The 23,267-nt window shown below is 34.6% G+C and overlaps 2 protein-coding genes across 3 annotated transcripts; both read left to right on the top strand.

Annotated features, from left to right (window-relative positions):
- The first annotated feature begins 2,667 nt into the window (after positions 1 to 2,667).
- Positions 2,668 to 8,696, top strand: LOC121259591 (acyl carrier protein 2, mitochondrial-like). The gene is made up of 2 exons (XM_041161226.1): positions 2,668 to 2,963; positions 8,222 to 8,696. The coding sequence occupies exons 1-2, from the start codon at positions 2,751 to 2,753 to the stop codon at positions 8,396 to 8,398; spliced, it is 390 nt and encodes a 129-aa protein (XP_041017160.1). The 5' UTR covers positions 2,668 to 2,750; the 3' UTR covers positions 8,399 to 8,696.
- A 3,183-nt stretch (positions 8,697 to 11,879) lies between these two features.
- LOC121259590 (calreticulin-3-like) lies at positions 11,880 to 19,596 on the top strand. Of its 2 annotated transcripts, XM_041161224.1 has the most exons (14): positions 11,880 to 12,192; positions 13,084 to 13,191; positions 13,605 to 13,797; positions 14,797 to 15,055; positions 15,309 to 15,365; positions 15,467 to 15,514; positions 15,697 to 15,783; positions 15,879 to 15,936; positions 16,030 to 16,097; positions 16,207 to 16,299; positions 16,383 to 16,439; positions 16,536 to 16,631; positions 17,114 to 17,146; positions 19,173 to 19,596. In XM_041161224.1, exons 1-14 carry the CDS (start codon positions 12,057 to 12,059, stop codon positions 19,182 to 19,184), a joined length of 1,305 nt encoding a protein of 434 aa, XP_041017158.1. In that variant the 5' UTR covers positions 11,880 to 12,056; the 3' UTR covers positions 19,185 to 19,596. The 2 variants fall into 2 exon arrangements, with proteins under 2 accessions (XP_041017158.1, XP_041017159.1); XM_041161225.1 differs by lacking the exon at positions 17,114 to 17,146 and having other exon boundaries at positions 12,004 to 12,192.
- Positions 19,597 to 23,267: the final 3,671 nt, after the last annotated feature.

The raw sequence follows: 23,267 nt of genomic DNA, 5'->3' as shown, positions 1-23,267 counted from the left end.
TAAGTTGGCCATTTATGAACCTGTCTTTCTCACCCCATTCAATTCAATGGAGGGTTCAGGACTTAGGGGGTGTAGTTGTGTCTTTTGTCTTCTTTAAATCTCCACTAGAAGTCTTTTAGAGCTTTATGGGATGCCACTGCTTTGATAAGCATGGTGTGACCAACTTGAGATAGGATTTTTGCCTTTCAGCTAGATATTTTTTTGAACACTTTTTCTTTTATCGCTCTGAATGTTGATGTTTTGGACTTGCGGAAAAGCATGGGGAGTCCTAGATGTTAGCTGTTCGAAGCCAAGTTGCGGAGCTTAAGAATTGCTCTTATCACACATTTCTTATCCCATGGTGCATTCTTGCTAAAAGAAATTGCTAACTTCATTGCTAGCTAAAGGTTAGCTTTGCTTGTTGTCCTCCTTTCTTTTGGCATTTCCATGTGATTTTGGCTACTGGAATATGAAGCTCTTAGGTGATGGCACTAGTCCTGGGTTCCTCTCTCTCTCTCATATTTGAATTCCATTTGGTTTTTGAGAAAATTCTAGATCTATAATGATGGAAACCAAGGTGGGCCTATTCTTAAAGATCATTTGCAAGTTCCAGATGTACCAATTAGATCAAGGGCCAAGAAGATCAATGAAGCAATGCACGGATTGGTGCAATCCACTTGGGATGAAGCTAGTAAGAGCCCAACACTCAAGATGAGCTTGAAAGAAGGAGAACCAGTTTTGATCTACTTAATTCAAGCTGCGGAAGACATGACTAAGAGATAGGGCCTATTGTTATTGGAGACTTCCAATTTGGTTAAATGATTTATTTTATTAGTTTAAAATAAGTGGACTTGAAGATGCTTGACCCACACGTCTTATTTTTAATGAACTAGGGTTTTCGAGAAGGCCTTGTATTTTGGCTAAGGGCTTATTTGGAAAGTTACTTTTTAGGAATTAGGGTTTCAAGAAGTACTGTAGCGTTACTATAGCCGTATTGTAGTAGCGCGACACTATTCATCAGGGGCATTTTGGGTTAAAAGGGATTTTATTTTGGCTAGGGTTTTAATTAGGTTTAGTTTAAATACTCCTTGTAGCCTCATTTGAAGGTTAGACAATATTGAATGTTATTTGTGAGTTGAGTTTTCTCCTCTTGTTCTTGATTGAACTCTTGAACTTATCAAAGGTAAATCAAAACCTTTGTGGCATTCCTCCTTTGTAATCTAGGTTCTTGAGACGGGTTCTTCAACGGGTCTAGATTTTGATATAATCTAGGTTCTTGAAACGAGTTCTCATCGGATCTAGGTTTTCCGTCCATTGACTTGAATTTGGCTTTCTTGGGGAGTTTTCAAATTGATTATGGGTTCAAGGGATTTCATTTCCGCGGGTTCATATCAATATGATTTACTGACTGGTTTCTATTTGCTCCTGTAATTTCTTGGGAGGACTAGAAGGGACGAGTTGTTTGTTTTCTATGTGTTTTCCTAACATTATGTTATATTTGTATTTTCTGTGTCTCTGTGTCTTCAACGCTCCGGCTCTTGAACCTTCAATTGGAGTTTAGATCTACTCCGATTCTGAGTTGGAATCAAATTCGGAATCGAAAATCAAAATGACTTCCAACGCAAGTCGGAGCCCAACCCTAAAAGGAGTATGCATCAGTTTGCAACATTGTACCTCTTTATTTTTCCTTTTAAGGAAGTTGCAAAGCCACCACACCATTTCACTTTCCTTTTTAAGCTTTTTTTTGCTTAATGGTTAAGGATGCGACTATTAATATATTAATATTTTTTTTTTATGCACATTGGCAACACCCAAATAAATAAGTTGTATGTAGAGTCTCGAAGCCATGAACAAGTCCATGTTTTGAACAGTCGTTTACTTAATGAAGATTTTGAAGTTACCTCCCCGTTAATTAATTTAAAGTTGTGATCATTCAAGTTAAAAGATTTTATAAAATTATTTATTAACACCTACATGCATTCTTGCTTAGAAGAGTAATAACTTCTCCATTTTTTCAGACAAATGGAGAATGCTATTTAAGTTGGCTCCTATTATTTTTTAATATTATTTAACTTCTCCATTCTTGCTTTGGCTCCTATTTAAGTTTAACAATGCTATTCTTCATTTTAAAGTCTATTATTCTCAGTCACATTTCTGATATGGTATATCTTTAATATGTTCAAATGTGTTATGTCAACAAATATAATTTAGAAAGACAGACTTTATAATGAAAATGAGCATTACTCGTCAAAATTAACAACGCTTAGCCTTAAAAAAAAATTACTCCTCAACCTATGTTGACAACCATTTTAAAGTTGTATCTAAATATTTCATTTTATCTCATCATTATAATTTTTTTAAATTTTTATATAAAATATAATAAATAATTCAACTTTTTCAAATTTCAAACAATAATAATATTTTAAACTTTCATCTTAAATTAAAAATTCTCATCTCACTATCTAAACATATCCTAAATACGTTATACTAAGGTGATTTTATATAATCTGTAAATAGTAATGATAAAATAATAATAAAATATTAAATAATAATCTCACTACTCAACACAAGCCTCAAAGTTGTAGATTGGGCCGACCCGTTTCCAATCGGAAATCGGATTCAAACTATGTAACTTCCACTACCGGGTCCGAGCACTCGACGTCGTATTTACACAGTACAAGCAAAATACCTCCTCCCTCCTCAGCAGTCACACTTCTACTTCACCGCTTGAAGAGTGAGAGAGCAGAAGAACCCTGCCGAAAGAGCTTCCAATGGCGGCGGTGGGGAGCGCTTTGCTAAAGCACCTGAGGCTGAGGGTGCAGGTTCAGGCCGTGCCCAGAAACCCTAGTTACGTGCTCTCCTTCAGCGCGATACGACGCCGTTTCTTCTCGGAGGACGTTAGGGGCTCCTTCCTCGACAAATCAGAGGTCACGGATCGGGTCATCTCCGTTGTTAAGAACTTTCAGAAGGTCGATCCTTCTAAGGTATAATCTGTTCTTCCGAGTGTTTGATTTGTTGCTGCTAGGATATAATTCGTTTCCTCCTGTATAAACTTTGATGTGACAAGTTGTTACTTTTAATGTTTTGAGCCGTTATTTTCAAGGTAACACTTACTACATGCTATTTTTGGTTGCTAAGAAAACCTTTACGTGTCGTGGGCTGTTTTGTTTTTTTTTTTTTATGGGGGGGGGGGGGAGGAATTAAAGAAATGAGAGAAGGTTACGCTGTGAATGTGTGAATTTATGACTTTCGAGGTAAAAAAAATTGTTCCGAGATAAACCCTAAATCTTTTATTTGGTAGGTAGCTGCTTGATTGTTGTGAAGCGAGAAGGAAGTGTGTGATGAATTTTAGGTTGTTGTTCGCACCTACATTTATGGTTTTTATATGTGCTCCGTTTGATTATTAAGAAAGAAAATGAGAAATTGAAATATTAAAGTTTCAATTTTTGTTTTTTCCAAGGCATTTTGAGATTCAGCAATCCTAGATTTATTCCCTATTTTTGGTTGCTGAGAATAATTGAGAATATGAAAGTCCGTGAGAATAATTTATTTGTCTTGGTAGTGATTTTAAGGACACGCTCTTTTCTTGATAGGTGATTTGAGCTGTGTTCGGTTGGAAAAAGACAAGGAAATGTTTTTATTGATCTCATGGTTTGCTATCAAGAAGAGAGCTCTCCAAGGGAATTTCCACACAGCTAGTAGTATAATGGTTTGCTTGATGAAGGAATTTTCACACAGCTAATAGTATAAATGCACTATCAAATCTCATAATTTTTAGGTTGGCTATGGGAAGCTGGGTTTTTGTTTGGTAGATGTTGGGAAATTCTTTCATGTGCAAAACTGGATCTTTGCGGAATATTCAACCCTTTAGATTTCTCATATGATGACTTTTATATTGCATGACATGGAATTTCGACATTACAAATGTTCTTCTAAAAGGTTGGGCTGTTTATTTCTTTTATATAGGTAAGCAAGAAATTTTATTGATAGTGATAGGCATAGCCCATGTGCACGGATCGTGTACAAGAGAAACACCGGCTGTTCTGTATGAGCCTCAACTTTATTTACAATTTTTTAATGAAGTAATAAAATTTTAATGGAAAGTGCAAGGCGCCACCCAGTTACTTGAGTACACAACATGTACATGAGAAAAATCTATCTAGGAAGAGAGAAAGATACAAGAAAATCATAAAATATAAGCCCAAGTCTAAAGAAGCTGTCCAAAGGAAGAGAGTATTGAGAAAGAAATTTTGAAGCATGTCTGGCATTTGTTCATGTTCTCAAAGTTTCTATGTTCAATTCTATCCAAATAATCCATATGACGCAAGTAAGAACCTTCTTCAACACTGCTACAATTTCCTAGCTACTGCTTTACCCTCTCCAAGAGCAAAAGATGTCCACTATTCTTCTAGACATTACCTAAGCCAGACCAGCCAGGTTGAAAAGGTCACTCCACAAAGAACTAGCAATCTCACAGTTGAGTAAAAGATGATATACATTTTTCGTATGTAATCTGGTAATCTATGGTGAAAATCTTCACCATAGAGACTATCTAAACAAAACACATGCTCTCGAAGGGGACTTAGTACACCAAATACTCTTCTAAGGAAAGGGATTATTATTATGATATTCAAACCAAGCAAATGCAACATGTCTTTTACCTAGTTAAACCCCAGACTCATGTAACGCATCCTCATCACACGGTTCAGGTAAATTAATGGCTTTTTCACCTAGGGGACATGGTCCCTAAAACTTTTTTATACCCAAGGGTTTGAGCCTTGTACCTAGAGGCAGCATACCACCTTGTACCAATGAGACGTGGTCCCAAAAATTGCCTATAGGCTGGTCATTGTTCACACCTACCCTTATATGTCATTTTGATTACAATTTTCTTATTCCTTATTATAGTAACCCCTTTACTACATTGTATAAGGAAGGAACTTGAACATCCCTTTCTTGGAAGGGGTCCAAGGAAGTTTAGTTTCACCTCCTTGTTTCCAACTAGTGGAATACAATAGATCTTTTTCTTAATTGGCACCAAGTGTCTATAAACAAAGTCCCAAGTAATCTTGGGGGTGCATAGGCCCTTGACAATGAGTTTTTCTCAAGTGCACCTTAGGTAATTCAAGGGGAAATCCCCTAATCCGATAGTCCCTAGAAATTGTTTGCATCCTAGGTTTCGAACCTTAGACCTCGAGGGATCAAGGCCCTTACTATTTGTGCCAAACCCTAGGGGTTGGAATACAATAGATTGAAAGAATGCAACAAGTCATGAGCCTCTTTGATAAAGATTACATTTCATTGGGGGAAATCACTATATAGCTCCCAATTTTCCGCCGCAGAAGAATCCACAACACAAGCAAAATATTCGGTAAAGCTTCCTTAAAAGATTTATCTCCACACCACACACCATGCCATAATCTAACCTCGGTTCCATCTCCTACCATGAGTAAGGTTAGAAAACTTCCCACAACCTTTTCTTATGTTCTGCCAACCCAATAAGGCCCATGGACTTCATTAGAGCACCACTCATCTCACGAACATCCGGATTTGGAATCTATTACTGCCACTACAAATGGCCACTCTCTCAAAGCCACTTCCCCAAGAGTGCACAATTAAACAAGAACAGGTTTCATACTCCCAATCCACCCTTAGAGAACAAAGAACACATGTTGTCCCATCTAACTAGGTGGAGTTTGACCTCTTCTCCGAACTCACTTCCATAGAAAGTTTCACTGCAGTCTTTTTATTTTATTTTATTTTATTTTTTATTTTTTTATTTTTAAAGGTTTTTAGCAACATTAGAAGGTAGCAGAAAAAGAGAACACAAAATACGTAGGCAAATTTACTCTATGGTTTTATTACAGAACCTCCATGGTTTTCTACTTTTGGGAGTATCCACAATTCCACATAGCACTCTGATTTTTGCTTATTTTGTCTGCAACTAGCGTAGCGGAGCTTTTTAAATATTGCAATGATTTGTCTCACATTCGAGGATCCAATCTGAGTGTGCATTTATGTGTTCCATTGAATGTTAAACATTTGTAGCTAAATCTGCAAATGACTGGGCTTGTAAATTCTATATTTGGTATAGGAGAGATGGTGACAAAAGTCCCCCAACTCATCTCATCTATTCATTACAACTTTCTCAAATTTCTACACGAAATATAATAAACAGTTCAACTTTTTCAAATCCCAAAATAATAATAATATTAAAAAAGTAAGATTCTAATAATATTTTATTCAACTTTCAACTTTCATCTTAACTCACTATCCAAATCTCCCCTACCTAATCTCACTTTTTTATGTAGAAGACCTCCCTCTTGTATTTATAATCCCTAGTTTAAAACTCTTTCTTGCAATTATCATTGTTGAACGGATACCATCCATATTATCTTATTATGTATTGAATTGGAACTATAACTTTCCAGTTAGGGATCCTTCTTTTATATTTATTGTGTACTTGGGTCATGTGTTTTGCCTATACTTTCTCTTGTATACTTCTGTTTTTTAATAAACTTTTCAAGTACTTGGCTTAACAAAAAGGAACTGGAACCTTATGTACAATTCATTTTTTATAGAATTCTTGGCCTTTATTTCTTAATATGTTGTGGGATTAAAGCTTAGTTAACTTGAGTGAGTTCAAGTAATGGTAAAGCAGCATTTATCTATTTGGTTTAACCATGAGATCCTATATATTAACTACCATTTAGGCATGGATCTATTTAGTATTGTCTCGATTTAATTACTATGTCCCAAGGCAAGGTGCTGATGCCTTGGAAAACAAGTATTATCATTAGCTGTCTTTGGCTGTTAATTCTCTTACAATTTACTTCATCCCATTTTTTAATATGTATATTCTCTAGCATACTTGATGTTGGCTGTTTAATCTTCCAAATTTAAATTTCATATTTCAGCTTCCCCTGATGTGCACAAGTTGGTTTATTTCCGTAACTGGCTTGCTAATGATAAACAAGCTTGGTACGTGCATGAAAACCTAAACTTTTTTAACAAGGTTTTACACTGCTAATAAGTGAACTTGAAATTTTAATTGTCTTCATATCTGATAAAACACACTCCAAATTCCATTATGTGACAAATTCCAATAGAATGGAGTTGATTACAATTAAAGGGAACTGGGAACATGGAGTGTTGTGGTGAGACCATTCTGTGGTCATCCTTGCCAATTAGTCCAAAATGGTAACCAGTAGGAGCAGGATATGATGGTTTAATTTGTAAAATTTTATCAGTTCATTGTTGGTAGCCAACTTTAGATCAGTAACGTAGAAACTTAGTTCTTCTGCTTTTCATCTTTAGTTTCGGCTAGGTACAATATGTTGCATGGATTCCTGTAGGCTATGCCTATTTACTTGATTCAATAAAATTTTATTTTACCCATAAAAAAAAAAAATGTTGCATGAGGCATACTCAGAGATATCAGAACACAGTCGTGGGGCTGGACAAATTGCCAATTATGGAATGAATCCTCACTTGCCGGGAAGGATGCTGTATAGTTTGTGGGCTCCCTCACTTAACTAGAACAATTTTAATATGTTGAGTATCTTCCATAGGAATATGTTGAGTAGGAATCATAATATCTCCAAGAATGATGAAACTTAGAAATTGGTTTTTTTTTTTTTTTTTTTTTTTTTTTTTTTTTTTTTTTTTTTTTGGGGGGGGGGGGGGGGGGGGGGGGGGGGGGGGGGGGGGGTTTATATATTGGTGGCAATTTTGTCTCTTGTGGAGACCATTGATTAATTGAAATTTATGAAAGAGTCTCTAGGAGATGGTCTTTGGACTGAATGGAGCTTAGGCTTCATTTGTTACTGTTTTCAAGAAGTATTTTTTTCTTTTTTGCTATAAAGAGTGTTTTGTGGAGTTTTGTTTCTTTTACAATACTTAGTGTTTGGGTAATCTGTTTAAGTGAGGAAATTCTTAAAATAAATATTATTTAGGAAAACAAAACAGGAAGTGTGGAGGCGGATCCCCAGCACCTTGTTCAGAGGGTGGGAGTGACCTCCCCCTTATGGATTAGGGGGAGATTCCCCTTCTTGCTAGGTGGAGATCCCCATGCCACCGGGGCTTTGTTTGGTAAAAGAAAATTGTACTTTTGTTTTCTAGAAAAGACAAAACAAACGTGCCAAGAACTGTTTGTTTATTTTTTAAATAACTTTTAGTCTCGATTTTTTACATCTTTTAAGGTTATTATGCTGCTCATTTTACGGTTTTTCTGTTTTGGCAGGTCACACCGAATGCCAATTTTCAGAGTGATCTTGGGTTGGATAGTTTAGATACTGTGGAGATCGTGATGGCACTTGAAGAGGAGTTTGGATTTGAGATTCCTGATAATGAAGCGGACAAGATTAACTCCATCAATCTTGCTGTTGAATTCATTGCTTCCCATCCTCAGGCAAAGTAGAGAGGAAGTATGATGCCTTATGATTTTCATATGTTTTTTCTTTCCTGTGACTAATTAGGTATCAGCAGAAATCTTGAATATTTGAACCTTTCAATTTCTTTATGCTTTCTTTTCGCCCCCCTGAAATGCTACTCAGTTTTACAGCTCTTTTGAATCCTGTGTAAGGAGTATTCTTTGGGCATGTGACAACTTCAATGCTTTTTCTCCAGTTGATGGAAACTGAGTGTTTTGAGCGAAACAACCTGTTAAAATTGCCTTCATATGTATCATTTAAATAAAAGAGATGTTGGTTAGTTTATTTTGAATCTCAGGAGCTTGGAAGTTATTATGTCTGAAATGCCTCTTGCTCTCACATTTATACTTGTCTGTCTATATGGATAAATTAGTAGAATACCATAATGCTTAGTTTTGAAGGCAAGAAGAAAAACTCTGAATTTGTTTGGAAGTATTTATCTTTGCTCTAAAGGCTAGGACTTGACAATCAATTGCCTCAAAAATAAGATGGTGAAATAGATGAAATTACATTTACTAATCTCGACATGAATACGCTTGATAAAAACCAAAATATAATTATCAAAAACTTAAAAAATTGAAAAGTAACTTTTCAAGACAACCTAAAATAATAAAAGAAACTAAAATCCATGAATTTCTTTTCAAAAAATAAAATAAAATAATAATTAGAAATTGTAATAAAATATAGAGAAAATATATTTATAACTATGTATTGTACAATCACTGCGTAATCAATATATATATATATATATACATTTCTTTAATGTGTATGCATGGCATGTGAAGGATAGCAACAGTATCAGATGAGTTCCACTTCCATCTACTTATGATTGACACGTCCAAAGTTCTAGCATATAATAAATAAACATTATAAAAACTAATGTAAATCTCAATCATCAAAACTGACATACTTTATCTTTAAATTACAAAAACCATCTTCCTCTTCTCTCTAAGAACTTTTCTACCCAAGAAGCTGCCACCCTTTTTTCGTCCAAGGCAGGCTCCTCCCTCCTGTTCCATTCCCTCGTTCTCCTTCTCCATGTCTATTGTTTATATCTGTTTTTTTCCCTATTTTTTCTCTGCTGTTTACATCATAAGCTTTCTATTGTTTGTAACGAAAATCTAACGAATTATATAAAGTTATATCAGTTTGTGAGTTTATTTTTATGTAGTTGTAGTACTTATCTTCTTTTATTACATCTCCTCTTTCATAATTAGAATGAGTTTTCGTACAATACCTGAGCCCCCTTCTTGTAACTCTATTTAATTTTAGTACTTGGTTTATTTAAAAAATACAAAAAAGAAGAAGGCTAAAATTGAGGGTGCCATTTGTCGATTTCTCCGATACAAAGTAATATAAAATGGTGATGGTTTCAAATCTACTTAGTTGATTTTCTTTCATCTGAGGAATCAATCAATCATAAATAAATGGTTGAAGCATACTCTTAACAATAAGAGATAGCCATAGGAATGTAAATCTCCAAATTAAAAATAAAAAAATCTTCTTTCTTTAATCTTTTTATATGATCGTTGTTAATTAATGTGTCTCATTTTGGCTACCAACCACTGGTCTTTTTATTTTCGGTCAACAAACCAAACCTTTCAGCACGGGATGTCGTTAATTCTAGGGGTGAAAAAAAAAAAAAAATCAGTGGACTGGTAAACTGGATCCAACCAGTCTGTATCAGTTCCATTTTTTTCAAAACCGGTCGAAATGAGTTCGGTTCCAATTTTTCTTTTTCTAACACTAAACCGGATCGGTTTATACAAATATATGTTTTTTAATTTTTTATCTTAATATAAAATATTTTTATATGATTTTTTATATTATATATAATTTGTATATTTAATATATAAAATAATCATGTATATATGCTAAATTACTAATTAAAATAACATATTAATACAATATCACTTTAATTATAATATACTATAATATATCACTATAATCAATAATACAATTATAATATACTACAATATATTATTATTATATTATTATATACTATAATATATATATATATAGCATATTATATATAGCATATATAATATATCGAAAAAACCGGTTTGAACAAGATGGGAACGGGTAAAGTCGGAGTACCGATTTAAGAGTATAACCAGTACGGTATCGATTTTTCAAATCTTAAAACTAATTTATACCGGTTTGATTATAAAATATGTTCAAAACCAAACCGAATCAGACCAGTTCAACCCATAGTTAATTCAAACCGAATTCTAGATCCAACCCTTCAAACAAATAAACTCAATTCTCATTTTTGAGTTGCAAATATATTTCAAATAATAATAATAATAGTCTTATTATGTGTATGTCTTGCACACTATTATTTAAAAAAAAAAAAAGATTTATCGAAAAAAATTTGATTTTTGGACGTGAATCTCAAATTTTCTCTATTCCTTCTAAAGAAAATGAACGGAATACGTGTATAAATCATTTTGCTTAATAATAAGAATAATAAAAAGTATTAACAAACTTACAGAGGCCTGCATTTAAGGACTAGAAAAGCGTAAAAGTCGGGTCATGGAAAAGTATACTGGTTGTGTTGAAAGTCTTTGTTGTATTATGTCGTTTTCATTTAGCGTTTCCATAATCCTTTGCCGTAGACTTGGGGTTTAATTTGGATTTCAAGACTTCAAAGTAGTCGGGAGTCAACGTCTAAGTCTTCTTGGCTCTCTCTCTCTTTTCTTCTATATGCCAATAATACTCCTCCCCATTCGACAAATTTTCAGATATTCCTTTTTTTTTTTTTTTTTTTTTTTTTTTGTGCAATAGGGGTTTCAAATTTCAATTCAACCTTATTTTTATTCGTCCATTTGGTGGAGCTAGGCCGGCTCGAAAGAGCAGGCCTTAAATAAAAGAGGAATTTATTTTTAAAAGTTAATTCATTTTTATGTGAATTTTATATTTATTTTTTTTTTAAAAGGAATACGCGACGCTTATATACTCTATAACTATATATAGTATTACTAAATATATAAAGTTTTTTTTCCCTTTTAAATGTTTAAAATATCCATTTAATTCATGAATTATTCTACTTGTAAACCATTCATATTATTTACATGGCAGGATTAATCTGTCTTATATACCAACTTACAAATGTAATTTTTTACGATAATCCGTCTCTCTTGCTTTAAATAAAAATCATTATCTAAGGTCGCGATGGTTTGAAGTAAACATAGGGATATAAGATCATTTATGGAGAATTTTGTTCTAAAGATGAATGAAATCCATATGCATATTCATATTCTATTGAGATGTATACTCTTTGTTCTAAAGTGCTACCTCTTTTTTCTAGGGAGAGAGAGAGAGAGAGTGGAGAAGAAAGTGAATCGAAATGACAGAAGGGCCCTACAGAAGTGTCACCAAATGCTTGGATTGGTCAGTGCTACGTTACATTGTCTTCTCATTGGATGCCATCATCGCGAAAAGTCTCAGTAACAGACCAAGAGTCAACCTCCCATCAAAATTTAGCAGGACTCAGAAAACACACCAAGAACATTGCATTATTGTAATTAAAGAGAGGATGAAGGGCAAAGTAGCAGCAAGGCTTGTATAACTAACCAAGCTCCCCCACCCAAAAGCATTTAAAGCAATGCATGTGGTTGTGGCCAGTAAGCATTAGAACCAAAAATGGGGGAAAACGCTTTAGCTGCTTCTTCTTCTTCTTCAGCTTTTGCTCTCAATCTTCTATTGTTTGTGTCCATATGGCTTTCCTTTCAGGCACATATTTCCAACTCAGAAATCATTTTTGAAGAGCGGTTTGAAGGTAGACTTCTCTATTTTTACTCTCTACTTGCATTAAGGGTATATTTCAATTTACATCATCATCGTCATCATCCTTTATTTTTTATTTTTACTTTCTCATGCTCGATTTTCGACCGAAAAAATATATTTATTAAGAGTAATGCTAGATGTAATATCGCCAGCCGGCATAAATATGCATCAGTCATGGAAACAAAATTAAATTATAATTTTCATTACATGCCTACCATTTCAATTCCAAGTGTCACAAAAAATAAAATCATGGTGTTACAAGTAACATTACTACTGTCATTAGCATGCAAGGTCTCTTGGCACGTGCCAGGGATCAAAAGAACCAACTGAGTTAACTAACTTTCATACGGTTACTCTGACAGTTTTGTTTTGTTTTTGTTTTTTTTTCTTTCTTTCTACATGTACAGATAAAAAATGGAAAAAAAAAAGAGTAATTTCCTTTCTTTCAACACATCCATATTGAATCTAATTATTGAGATTGATGAACTCAGTTGAATTTTTTATCCACAGTTTGTACAGAAGACCAACGACAGTGGTAATTGTAGCCCTTGTGGGTTGGGTTTTTTCTTCTTTCGTTTATTTTTTCAATTGAAATTGAAATTTTGTACTTTAAATTCTATAGCTTTTGGCAAAAAATGTTATGTTGGGTAGATTTTCCGTCTCCGACACTTGATTTTTCTTAGGATAGTGTCTGTGGTAGAGTTTGAGAATTACATTTTTCGCTGAATAACTTGTTCCTGCTCTAAACAGAATAACTTCCATTTTCTTAGCTGCTTTCAATTCAGAACAATTTTAAAGATGTTTTATTCCCTTTCTTGCTGGGTTTGAACTTGGATTCCTAACTCTGTTTTTCTTTCTTTCGGTTGTTTGTTGGCGCACAAAGATGGCTGGCAAAGCCGCTGGGTTAAATCAGATTGGAAAAGTAATGAAGGCAAAGCGGGTTCTTTTAAACATACAGCTGGAAAGTGGTCGGGAGATCCTGATGATAAAGGTATAATAATGTTTGTTTTGTTTGTTGAAATAGAAATACTAATGGACCCCCGAAATCCCATGACTTTAATGCAAAGAAATTTTGTTTCTCAACTAGTATTATCCTAATATTTCACTCCATTTGCAACATGATTTTGCTATGGATCAGTCTATTAGCAACATGATTTTGGTAATAGACACATTTTCCAAATACTTCGATGTTAATTCCTATCTTTGCTAGCTGCAGCAAAAGGATTTATGGCGATTTTTTTCTTCCCTAAATATCAACACTGGAATTTGATGATGAAGTAGGGTTGAAACCAAAATATCAACTGCATTTTTTCTGTTTAAGGAATATGTTATCACTAATAAAGAGAAACTTTGGTGGCATTGGCAATTAAAGTAGTTTTCTGATGATACATAAAACTTTTGTAGGTATTCAGACATTTCCCGATGCAAAACATTATGCGATATCTGCAAAGATACCAGAGTTCAGCAACAAGAACAGGACATTGGTCCTCCAATACTCCATAAGATTTGAGCAGGATATTGAATGTGGTGGTGGTTACATAAAGCTGCTCTCTGGATTTGTCAATCAAAAGAAATTTGGTGGGGACACTCCATATAGGTTTGTTTCTAATGCACAAACTTAGTATAATCTACACCTTCAATTTGTCTTCTTTTTTAGCTCTTTTCTTTTAAATTTATTTTGTGAAAGACAGTGGATCTGTTAGATTTGGATGTTAAGTGAATAGCATGAAGAAATCTGGTTCCAGTGCAAAAGGATTAAGCAACAAAAAAAAAAACGTATTAATCCCCATGTCTTTCAATGTACATCTACCTACTAACCGAATTCATGAAAAGTGTCTTTCCTGAAGGTCTAGTGAACACTTTTTTACCTGTGTGAGTGATGTTTCTATCATTGGCACTGTGTAGGAGACAATATGAAGCTTTTACACATAAAAATCATTCATGATTTGCTTATACTACCTCGTGGAGGTAAAGGATTTTGTCCACCAAATTATAAATAGGGCTTGTCTTGATTATCACAGGAAAGAGAATGAAGAATTTTATCATGGAAGAATGCTAAATTCTAAGATCAGCAAGAAAGTATGTTTAGCCAACCAGTTCGGACATAACCATATGCGATGTTTAATGCTCATATTTTGCTGAGATCTTGAGACAGTTCCTAGTGAATATTGTCGAGTCACTCAAAAGCAATAGAAGATTTTGATTTAAATAAAATATATCATGAGTTTTTTTTACTTCTGAGAGTGCACGTTAGTAATTTGTTTATTGCTAGTTGGAGGTTCATATCTTTGATGAGTTCGCCCAAGGAGAATGTTGTGGGAGATTTTAAGATGCCATCTAAAATAGTTTTATATAAATTCTCTCTTCCCACATTTTCGAATCTTTCAGTTTTGTGCTTCTTTCATGTTCTAAGCTTATACAGTTTTCTTTCTTCTAATCCAATGACTGATGTTCTGCCACATCCAAAATACCAGCAGTAGTGCTCTTCAACCATTTGGTTGCTCCCAAATTGGGAACCATTAGAGTAGTAATTTGTTATTTTCCTTTTGTCTTGTTTTATACTGCAGTAATTGACATTCCTGTTTTGTTTGTGTAGTTTAATGTTTGGACCAGATATATGTGGCACACAGACAAAGAAACTCCATGTCATACTTTCTTACCAGGGCCAAAATTACCCCATCAAGAAGGATTTGGAATGTGAGACAGACAAACTCACTCATTTCTATACATTTATACTTAGACCGGATGCAACATATAGTATCCTGATTGACAATCGGGAAAGGGATTCGGGAAGCATGTACACAGATTGGGATATTCTTCCCCCACGGAAACTTAAGGATGTCAATGCAAAAAAGGTTTCTACTTGAGCTCAGATACTCAAATAGTCTCATAATAACTCAACTCTGATAATCCTTTCGGTGATTATTATCCATCTTCAATTTTCATTCTGAAAAGGATGGGCTTCAACTCGTCACCTGAAAATATTCCTTTTTAAGTTTTTCATTCTAGGATATTTCTAGGTTCACATTTTGTGTCATGATATATATTGAAATTATTGCAATTTTCATTTTATCTTCTGAAAATATGTGTCACTTGCAATACTCACAGCCTGCGGACTGGGATGATAGGGAATATATTGAAGATCCTAATGCGATCAAACCTGAGGTAATTAAATTTGAATTGTTCTTCCATATTACTGGCTATGCAATTTGTATCTGTACTTCTTAATTTTGTGCTTCCATTAATGTTTAACTTGGTTGTTGCAGGGATATGATTCAATTCCAGCAGAGGTTCCTGACCCAAAAGCCAAAAAGGTTAGTTTATACTTTAAGAAGCCATAGCATAAGCAAGGCTGCTTTATTTTAATCTATTCTCCTTGTTTCCATTTCTTTTTTTATGTTGACTGCTTCTATTTTGTGACGTGATGCCTTTATAAAGCATTAAAAACTAATAGTAAAGAAGATGAAAACATCTCACAATTCTTTTCCATTATTAGCCTGATCATTGGGATGAGGAAGAGGATGGAATATGGAAACCCTCCAAGGTACCTAATCCAGCATATAAAGGACCATGGAAGCGCAAGGTATGATGACAATTAAGCCTAATAGCTACATAAAAAGCTTGAAGCTTTACACTTCTTTGCAGCTTCTGATCAAATTGCTCTTTTTGAATTGACAGAAAATTAAGAACCCCAATTATAAAGGGAAATGGAAGACTCCTTGGATTGATAATCCAGGTATTTTATTCATCTATTTCAGCCTGTGAAAAATATATTTCCGTGAAGTCTGAAGAAACTGTAATTGAAGTAGTTTCCTTTTATCACATACAGAGTTTGAAGACGACCCTGATCTCTATGTGCTTAAGCCAATTAAGTATGTGGGAATTGAAGTCTGGCAGGTAGGATATAATCCCAATTTTGCTTTGTCAGAAGGCCTGATTACTGTACTGTAAGAATTAAGAACTAATCATAATACGATCGTGGGTTAAATTATGCTTCGGAACGCAGGTAAAGGCTGGGTCAGTTTACGACAATGTTTTGATCTGTGATGACCCAGATTATGCAAAACAAGTTGCTGACGAAGTATTTGCCAATAGGGAGGTGCGTTCCTTCTCTTTAGCCTCCCATATTAGATGCCAGTTCAATAATAGTATCTGATTTGGATATATTTTCTGAAAACTCAGGTTGAAAAAGAGGCATTTGAGGAAGCTGAGAAAGTGAGAAAAGCACGAGAGGAAGAGGTTCTTAGCAATACATACAGCTAATGCAGTGTCTATGATTTCTCAATCTTCAGTGAGTTTATTTGTAACTGATTTGAGCCATTAAATATTGTGCAGGAAGCTCAAAGAGCAAGGGAAGAAGGTGAAAGGAGGAGAAGAGAGAGAGGTTATGATAGACGTCATCGGGACAGATATAGAGACAGATATAGAAGGGTTTGTGCTTGGACTCTTTTTACTCTACTGTGGTGGCTTTATTCTATTTTTTCTTTTTTTATCATCACCTTCTTCATTAAACTCAAAAAATAATCATGGGATTGGGTTAGTCTACTCCGTTTAAGTTTTGAAGAAAGTTTAGTCTCCTGCATGCATGCATTTTTCTCTGTATTGAACTGGCTGTTCCCCATCAAAATCCTCTTTGTAGCAATTCGACCATCCTGAATATTGGGGAAAAAAAAGCCAGTAGATTTCTTGTGTGGCTGTGTTCAAACAAAAATATCTTGGTAGAGTTTTTTGGTTTCCATTCCAAGTAAAGTTTGAAAGAACTATTTCAGGGAATGGGAACACTTCTTTCTTATGATATTCTTTCGTACCATTCCTCTTTCACTGTGCCTTGTTTATTATCTCTACTTTCAGACTAAAAAGAATTTTTTGAATGTTTTGATGTTGATCTCTAACTTCAAAGTTTTGTTATCCAGCACGAACCTCGTGATTACTTGGATGATTATCATGTAAGAATCATTCTCTTCTCTACTTATTTTTAATAGAAAATAGAGGAGGTATCTGCTGTGACAGAGCAAAAGTTATTTGCAAAATGTCCAAATGCCATCTGTTCTTTTTAATATAAATATCATAGGTGATACTAGATGCTAATGTTAGAAGATGGAAAAGAAGAAAGAGAGAGATTGGGAAACCCAGGTTTTAAGTGTTAAAGTGAGAGAACTTATTTATAAGAATAGATTGGATTTATGATGAAGATGTTAATATTATGTAAAAATGAAATGGCTAGTTGTATAGCCAAAGATGTTCTTGGAGAATTTAAAGGACACAGGTCATCTAGGGAGACTTCATGGTAGAATGCAGAGGTCATCGGGTAGGTTCAAAAGAGATGTTAGAAAAATCTGTAAATGTAGAAACGAGGAAGGTTATGAAGAATACAAATTGACAAAGAAGGAAGCCAAAAAGGCAATTCAAGAGGTTAGATTTAAGGCATATGATGAACTATAGCAAGTTTGGGGATGAAGAATGAAGAGTGGGATATCTACAAACTTGCTTAAGACAAGGGGAATGGAAAAGGGATTAAAGAAAGACGGAGGAATTTTCATATATAGTTTGTTAAGTGAAAGTCGTGTAGGGAATTTAAAAGAGCTTGGTAACGGATTAACAGTAGAAATAGTGGGTTTGTATGAAGAGTTGAGATGGTCAAGGTAAATAAACTTTGAGGAGAATAAAAATAGCAAAAATGTCGGTTTCAAAAAACTAACTTGAAGTGCCAAAAAAAAGCCTAACGAGTGAAGGAAAAGCACATCTTGATACTCATACACAAGAAAAAAAGGAGATATCTAGAGCTGCATGTTTTTTCGCAGGATTGAGCTTTGTTTAAGACACAAAACAACAATATTGGAGAATCAATTGTCTTTTGCTAGGACTGTGACAGAGCTGTAACCACTAACCAGTGTGAGACGTATGGGTTATCAATAAGCTTCCTAGATCAGTTTAAGGACTCGTAGTTCGAGGTTTTTCGGGATATTTTAGAACCTAGAGGTTTTAAGTCAAGCAGGACTAAAATTGAGTAAATACAGTGCAATTTTATGAAAATAGAAATAGGGATTCAGGGATAGTAAAACTTGGTGTTCAAGAGATATTGAGGAGGATGTTACTCAAAAGATAAGATTTGGTTGGATTAAGTGGAGAAGTGTTAGTGTGATTGCATCATACCTATTAAGTTCAAAGGAGAAAATTTTATAATACTGATGTAATAACTACTATGCTCAGTAATAATGAATGTTGGGATGTTAATAAACAACATATACATAAAATGAGCATAGGAATAATGAGAAAGATAAACTGGATATGAAAATAAGATATGGAATGAACTCATCTGCTCGATCATGTGGATTGGCTCTATGGGGACAAAGATTAGCAAGAGATGGTTTAGATGGTTTGGTAATATGCAACAGATTTATGCAATAATGAGACAAGGGATTCAATTTAAGTTAAACGTGTAAAAAGAGGTCGAGGGAGTCTAGAATAAATTGGGTAGAAATTATGAACAGAGATAGTTGGTGGATATATAGGATAGAACATAAAAGAAAACATCTGATCAATCTTCGTAAATGAGATCCATAACCAACCCCAATTTAATTGGGAGTATAGTTTAGTTGAATTGAATTGAAATAATGTAACAACTCATCTTTGGTTGTACATATATTCACTGCTTCCCAATCCCATGCATATTAACTGCTAAGATTTCTCCAGATCGTTCTTGCTCGTTTCTTGAAGAAGTACGGAATTCTGATTTATTACATAAATATCCCATAAGATAGCATCCCCTGAATATTGGAAAGTTCATTTAAGATGAATGTAATTATAGAAAACCTTTGTTGCTTTAAGCATTTGGAAGCGTATGGACCCACTTCAAAAAATCTTTATTTCCAAGAAAAACTTGAAAAAATTTAAAAAAAAAAAAATTTCATTCCAGTAAAACATATTATTGAACACATGACTGACAGATGAGCTGTTTTATTTGACTTGCAGGATGAGCTTTAAGTGTTCTATCAGTCTTGCTCTCGCCCCCCGATACCCCCCCCCCCCCCATCTTTGTTGACAGAAGATTTAAGAGTCGGCATCACCTTTCTTGTGGTAGTACTATCTACGTGCAAGGCTCTATACCCATATTAATACAGCTTGTGAAGAATCCTCATCAGAAATAACTCAAAGAGTCTCAGACCAAGGCTCTATACCCATATGGACGCCAAGTTGGGAAAGAGAGAATAAATCTCAAGATGAAAAAGAAAATTTATGTTTAGTGGTGTTAGCAACAAATTACTTTTGGGGTGCCTTTTCTTTTTTGATAAATTACCTTCAGGATTTTATAAAGGGAGATTGTTCGTAAGGTTTATGTACCATGTTCGTACTCGTTTTCTTAAATAATCAGTACTTTAGATGTTTCCAATGTTAAGGAAGTCCCTATTTACATTCTCTTTCACTGCTTATATTCTGTTCAAAAGAAATGCCTGTCATATCTGCGGATGACAGCCCACCACAACTGGCAGGCATTTTTTTAAATAATTGTACATATAATTGTGAAGCGTATAAATATCACGTAATTACTTTAAAAAAGAGTAGAGTTCACTATTAAAAAATTAATTTTTTTTCATGTGAGTATCATATTTTATTCACTTTTTTCAAAGTGATTATACAGTGGTTACATAATTCACAGTTATAAATATCTTCTCTCTTTTGTAAATCAAATTCTATTATATCAACAGCGTAGAGAGTGTGCCTTTCATACCGGCACAAACAAAAATAAAAAACAAAAACAGAAGCGTCGCATGCATAAGTCATCTAATACAAGCACATCTCCAAGTCCTTGTGAATCGGTCAACAAGCCCATTAAGGATCCTTGAATCATTTCAAAGTCGCACCATAAATCTTAATGAGTTTTATTTTGTCAAGTAGGTAGGAAGTGGTTACTTATTTTAAAAAACCAACCCTTTTCTTCAGAAAGAAAACCCAATTCAAGCCAACTACTAAAGAGATATCAAAAGCATCAGTTAACGCAGATCTTTACATAATATCTTTTGGAAACAGTATTAGCAGATATGATCTTCTCATTAATCAATTAGGCAATCATATTTGAACATTAGAATGGTTTTCTTTCTGTTGTCAATAGTGAGATAACCCACACCCACATGGATCGAATCCTCAAGACCATTTTCAAATGAATCCCTATCAGTTCAACTTGATGGAGCTCTTTGTTGGATGTTGGTTTTCATTTCCAAAATTTTTTTTAAAAAAATGAAAATCAACAGCCAATGAAAAGAAAAACACAAGTTTATACTTTACACTCTAGAACAATCACCTCTTTTGAAATGCTCCAGGTTATCAACCTTATCACATCGCATCGTTGGACTACCAAAAAAGCTGTAATTTGCATCCTCCTTCAGACTACACAATTGGGTTTGGTACAAATGCATCCCCCATAAATATCTATCTTCATGTGGAAGTTTTCCATTTGGAGGCTGTTGCTTGAGGCCAGATGTGGAGTCTATAGATTATATCCTGGGCATAGGAGAGATGGCATCTGAAGCATGGAGGTATCACAGTGATAAATGGGGGCTTCGGATACCCAGTAGAACCTCATGGAAGGATTGAGTGAATTCTTGGTTTCATAAAGTAAAGTTATCATCTCATCTGGTATTATGCATCATTTTTCAGTTGGAACCTTTGGGTGAGAAGATGCAAGGCACGAATGGAGGGTAAATTAGAATGCATGGGAGATATCATCCGAGGCTGTCTCAAAGGTAAACATAGTAATCCTTTCTGAGTTTGATTGTCTCGTGATTCAGCAACTTGAGATTCCTATAATATGTAAAAATTTGACGAGTATATTGTTGAGTTTGTGGAGCCTGGTTTCATCGCTTTGTCGCCCGATTTGATGAAAGGAATAACTCATTAATAAAATAAAAATAAATAAAAAATTGCTCATTAATAAAATAAAATAAATAAAAAATTGCTCATTAATAATTTTTTTTTTTAAAAAAAAAATTGCTTAGCTACTATTTGGCCACAAGCTAAGGTACAAGGAGTCTTGAAACTGCACAGCCATCTTTATAGATATAAACATTTGATGAAAGGAAAACTAAAGAGAAATCATATTATGGATATGTTTTATAGTTTTATCTCTCTATTCTACACTAGGATATATATTTTTTCCTAAATTATCTCATGTCAGTAAGTTACGGATAATATTTTATGAAATTGTGGAGTGTCTAATGAATGTTTGGATAGTAGACTCAAGTCAGGGAGAGCCTGGTATTCTTTGCAATATAGATGTAGAAAGGCCTATGATCGAGTCAATTGGAGCCTCTTACTGGCATGAGATGCGGTTTTAGGATGAAAGAGTGCTCATGGATCAAACATTGCATCTCCCGGAGTTTGAGACAAGGTGATCCTCTATCCCATTATTATTCTTTTAATAGTTGAAACTTTAGCATAAAGATCTCGAGTGTTGTGGAGTATGGTTTCTTATTTGGCCTCTCAGTGGGGAGACAAATACTTATTCTCTCATATGTCTCATCTCTTATTCACCAACGATACTCAGATATTTTTTTAGGCCAACCATGACCATAGTTGAGCATTAAGGGCTCTTCTTCTATGCTTCAAAGTCATTTCTAGATTAAAGGTACTTGGCTAAATTATATGTAGTTCTAGTGGGGCATGTTCATAATGTGGAAAGTATGGCTCCATCCTAGGATGCAAGATGTCTCGTTTGCCAATGAGAAATATTTTGGCCTCCTATTGGGTGCTCCATACGAATCGATATCAATTTGGGATGATGGGCTAGAAAAAATGGAGCGGAAACTCATTAGTTGGAAGATGATGTACTTATTCAAAGGTGGTAGAGCATGAGGTTAGTGCTCGAATGAGGTGAGTGGACCATATGAGGAGGGGCTTTAGAAACACATTAGAAGAAGATGGACGACATACTTTAGTTATACCAGTTTTTAGGTGGGTTATGAGTCCATAATTAAATTCTGGCATAACATATTGTATGGCAAAAGAGAACTCAATGAAGCTTACCCAGAATTCTATGGTATAACGAGAATGAAGGAAGCCTTAGTTGCAGACCTCCTAGATTAATCCAATGGCACTCCCTAATAGAATGTCACATTTTTTAGAGCCTCTCAAATTGGGAAGTTGATGCATTCTCCGAATTCTATAATATAATATACTTTGTTGATTGTCCCTACGAAGGGGAGAGTTGAAGATAAGCTTTTTTGGCACCCCTTGGTGAAAAGGAAGTTCGTCTGCTCTTTCTACCGATTCATGTATATGCAAAATGCAAATTCATTCATGTGAAAGAGTATTTGGAAGATAAAGGCCCCCCTAAAGACAACCTTTTTTTTTTTATGGATGGCTTTCAGCTTAGAGAAGATCCTCACAAGAGGAAGAGCAAGAAATCTAGTTTGGCGTTATGTTTATGTTGTTCTATCTCTTTCTGAATGTAACAAAGTAGTCATTGAAACCAACTCAAATTACTTTTAGCCTAGACCTAGAACTGCATGTAACGTGTTTGATAAAAACAATGATCGATCATTATACATATACAACACGGCTGAACCACAAGTGTGTGGAAGCCAATTTATTTCTTCTCAGTGTTAGGTTTCTATATTACCAAATTTCTAGTGACAAAGATGTCGTGATGGCTAACTTGTCGGGTGTGTTCCAATGGCTCTATCCATTGGAATGTCAATTTTTTTAGAGCGGCTCAAGATTGGTAATGTGGTGGAGGACAAGCTGATTTGGACTCCTAGTGGGGAGTAAAAGGTTTTCGATGCATTATAAGGCCCTTTCAAAATTTTTTAATGATCATTGTGTTCCCTAGAAGAGTATATGGAATTGCAAGATTCCTCCTAAAATTGCTTTCTTTATCTGGACTGTGTCCCTTGGAAGAATTCTTACCATTGACAATTTGAGGAAATATAGTCTCATCATTATGGATTGGTGCTTCTTTTGTAAGAAAAACTTAAAATCAGTGAATCATCTATTGTTACATTATGAGATGGCTCGATTTTTGTGGGATGAGATCCTTAACCAAATCAGTGTGGCATAGGTTATGCTTGGAAG

This window comes from Juglans microcarpa x Juglans regia, chromosome 4D, assembly GCF_004785595.1.
Source record: "Juglans microcarpa x Juglans regia isolate MS1-56 chromosome 4D, Jm3101_v1.0, whole genome shotgun sequence".
NCBI lineage: Eukaryota > Viridiplantae > Streptophyta > Magnoliopsida > Fagales > Juglandaceae > Juglans > Juglans microcarpa x Juglans regia.
This window is presented reverse-complemented; position numbering and strand designations above follow the sequence as displayed.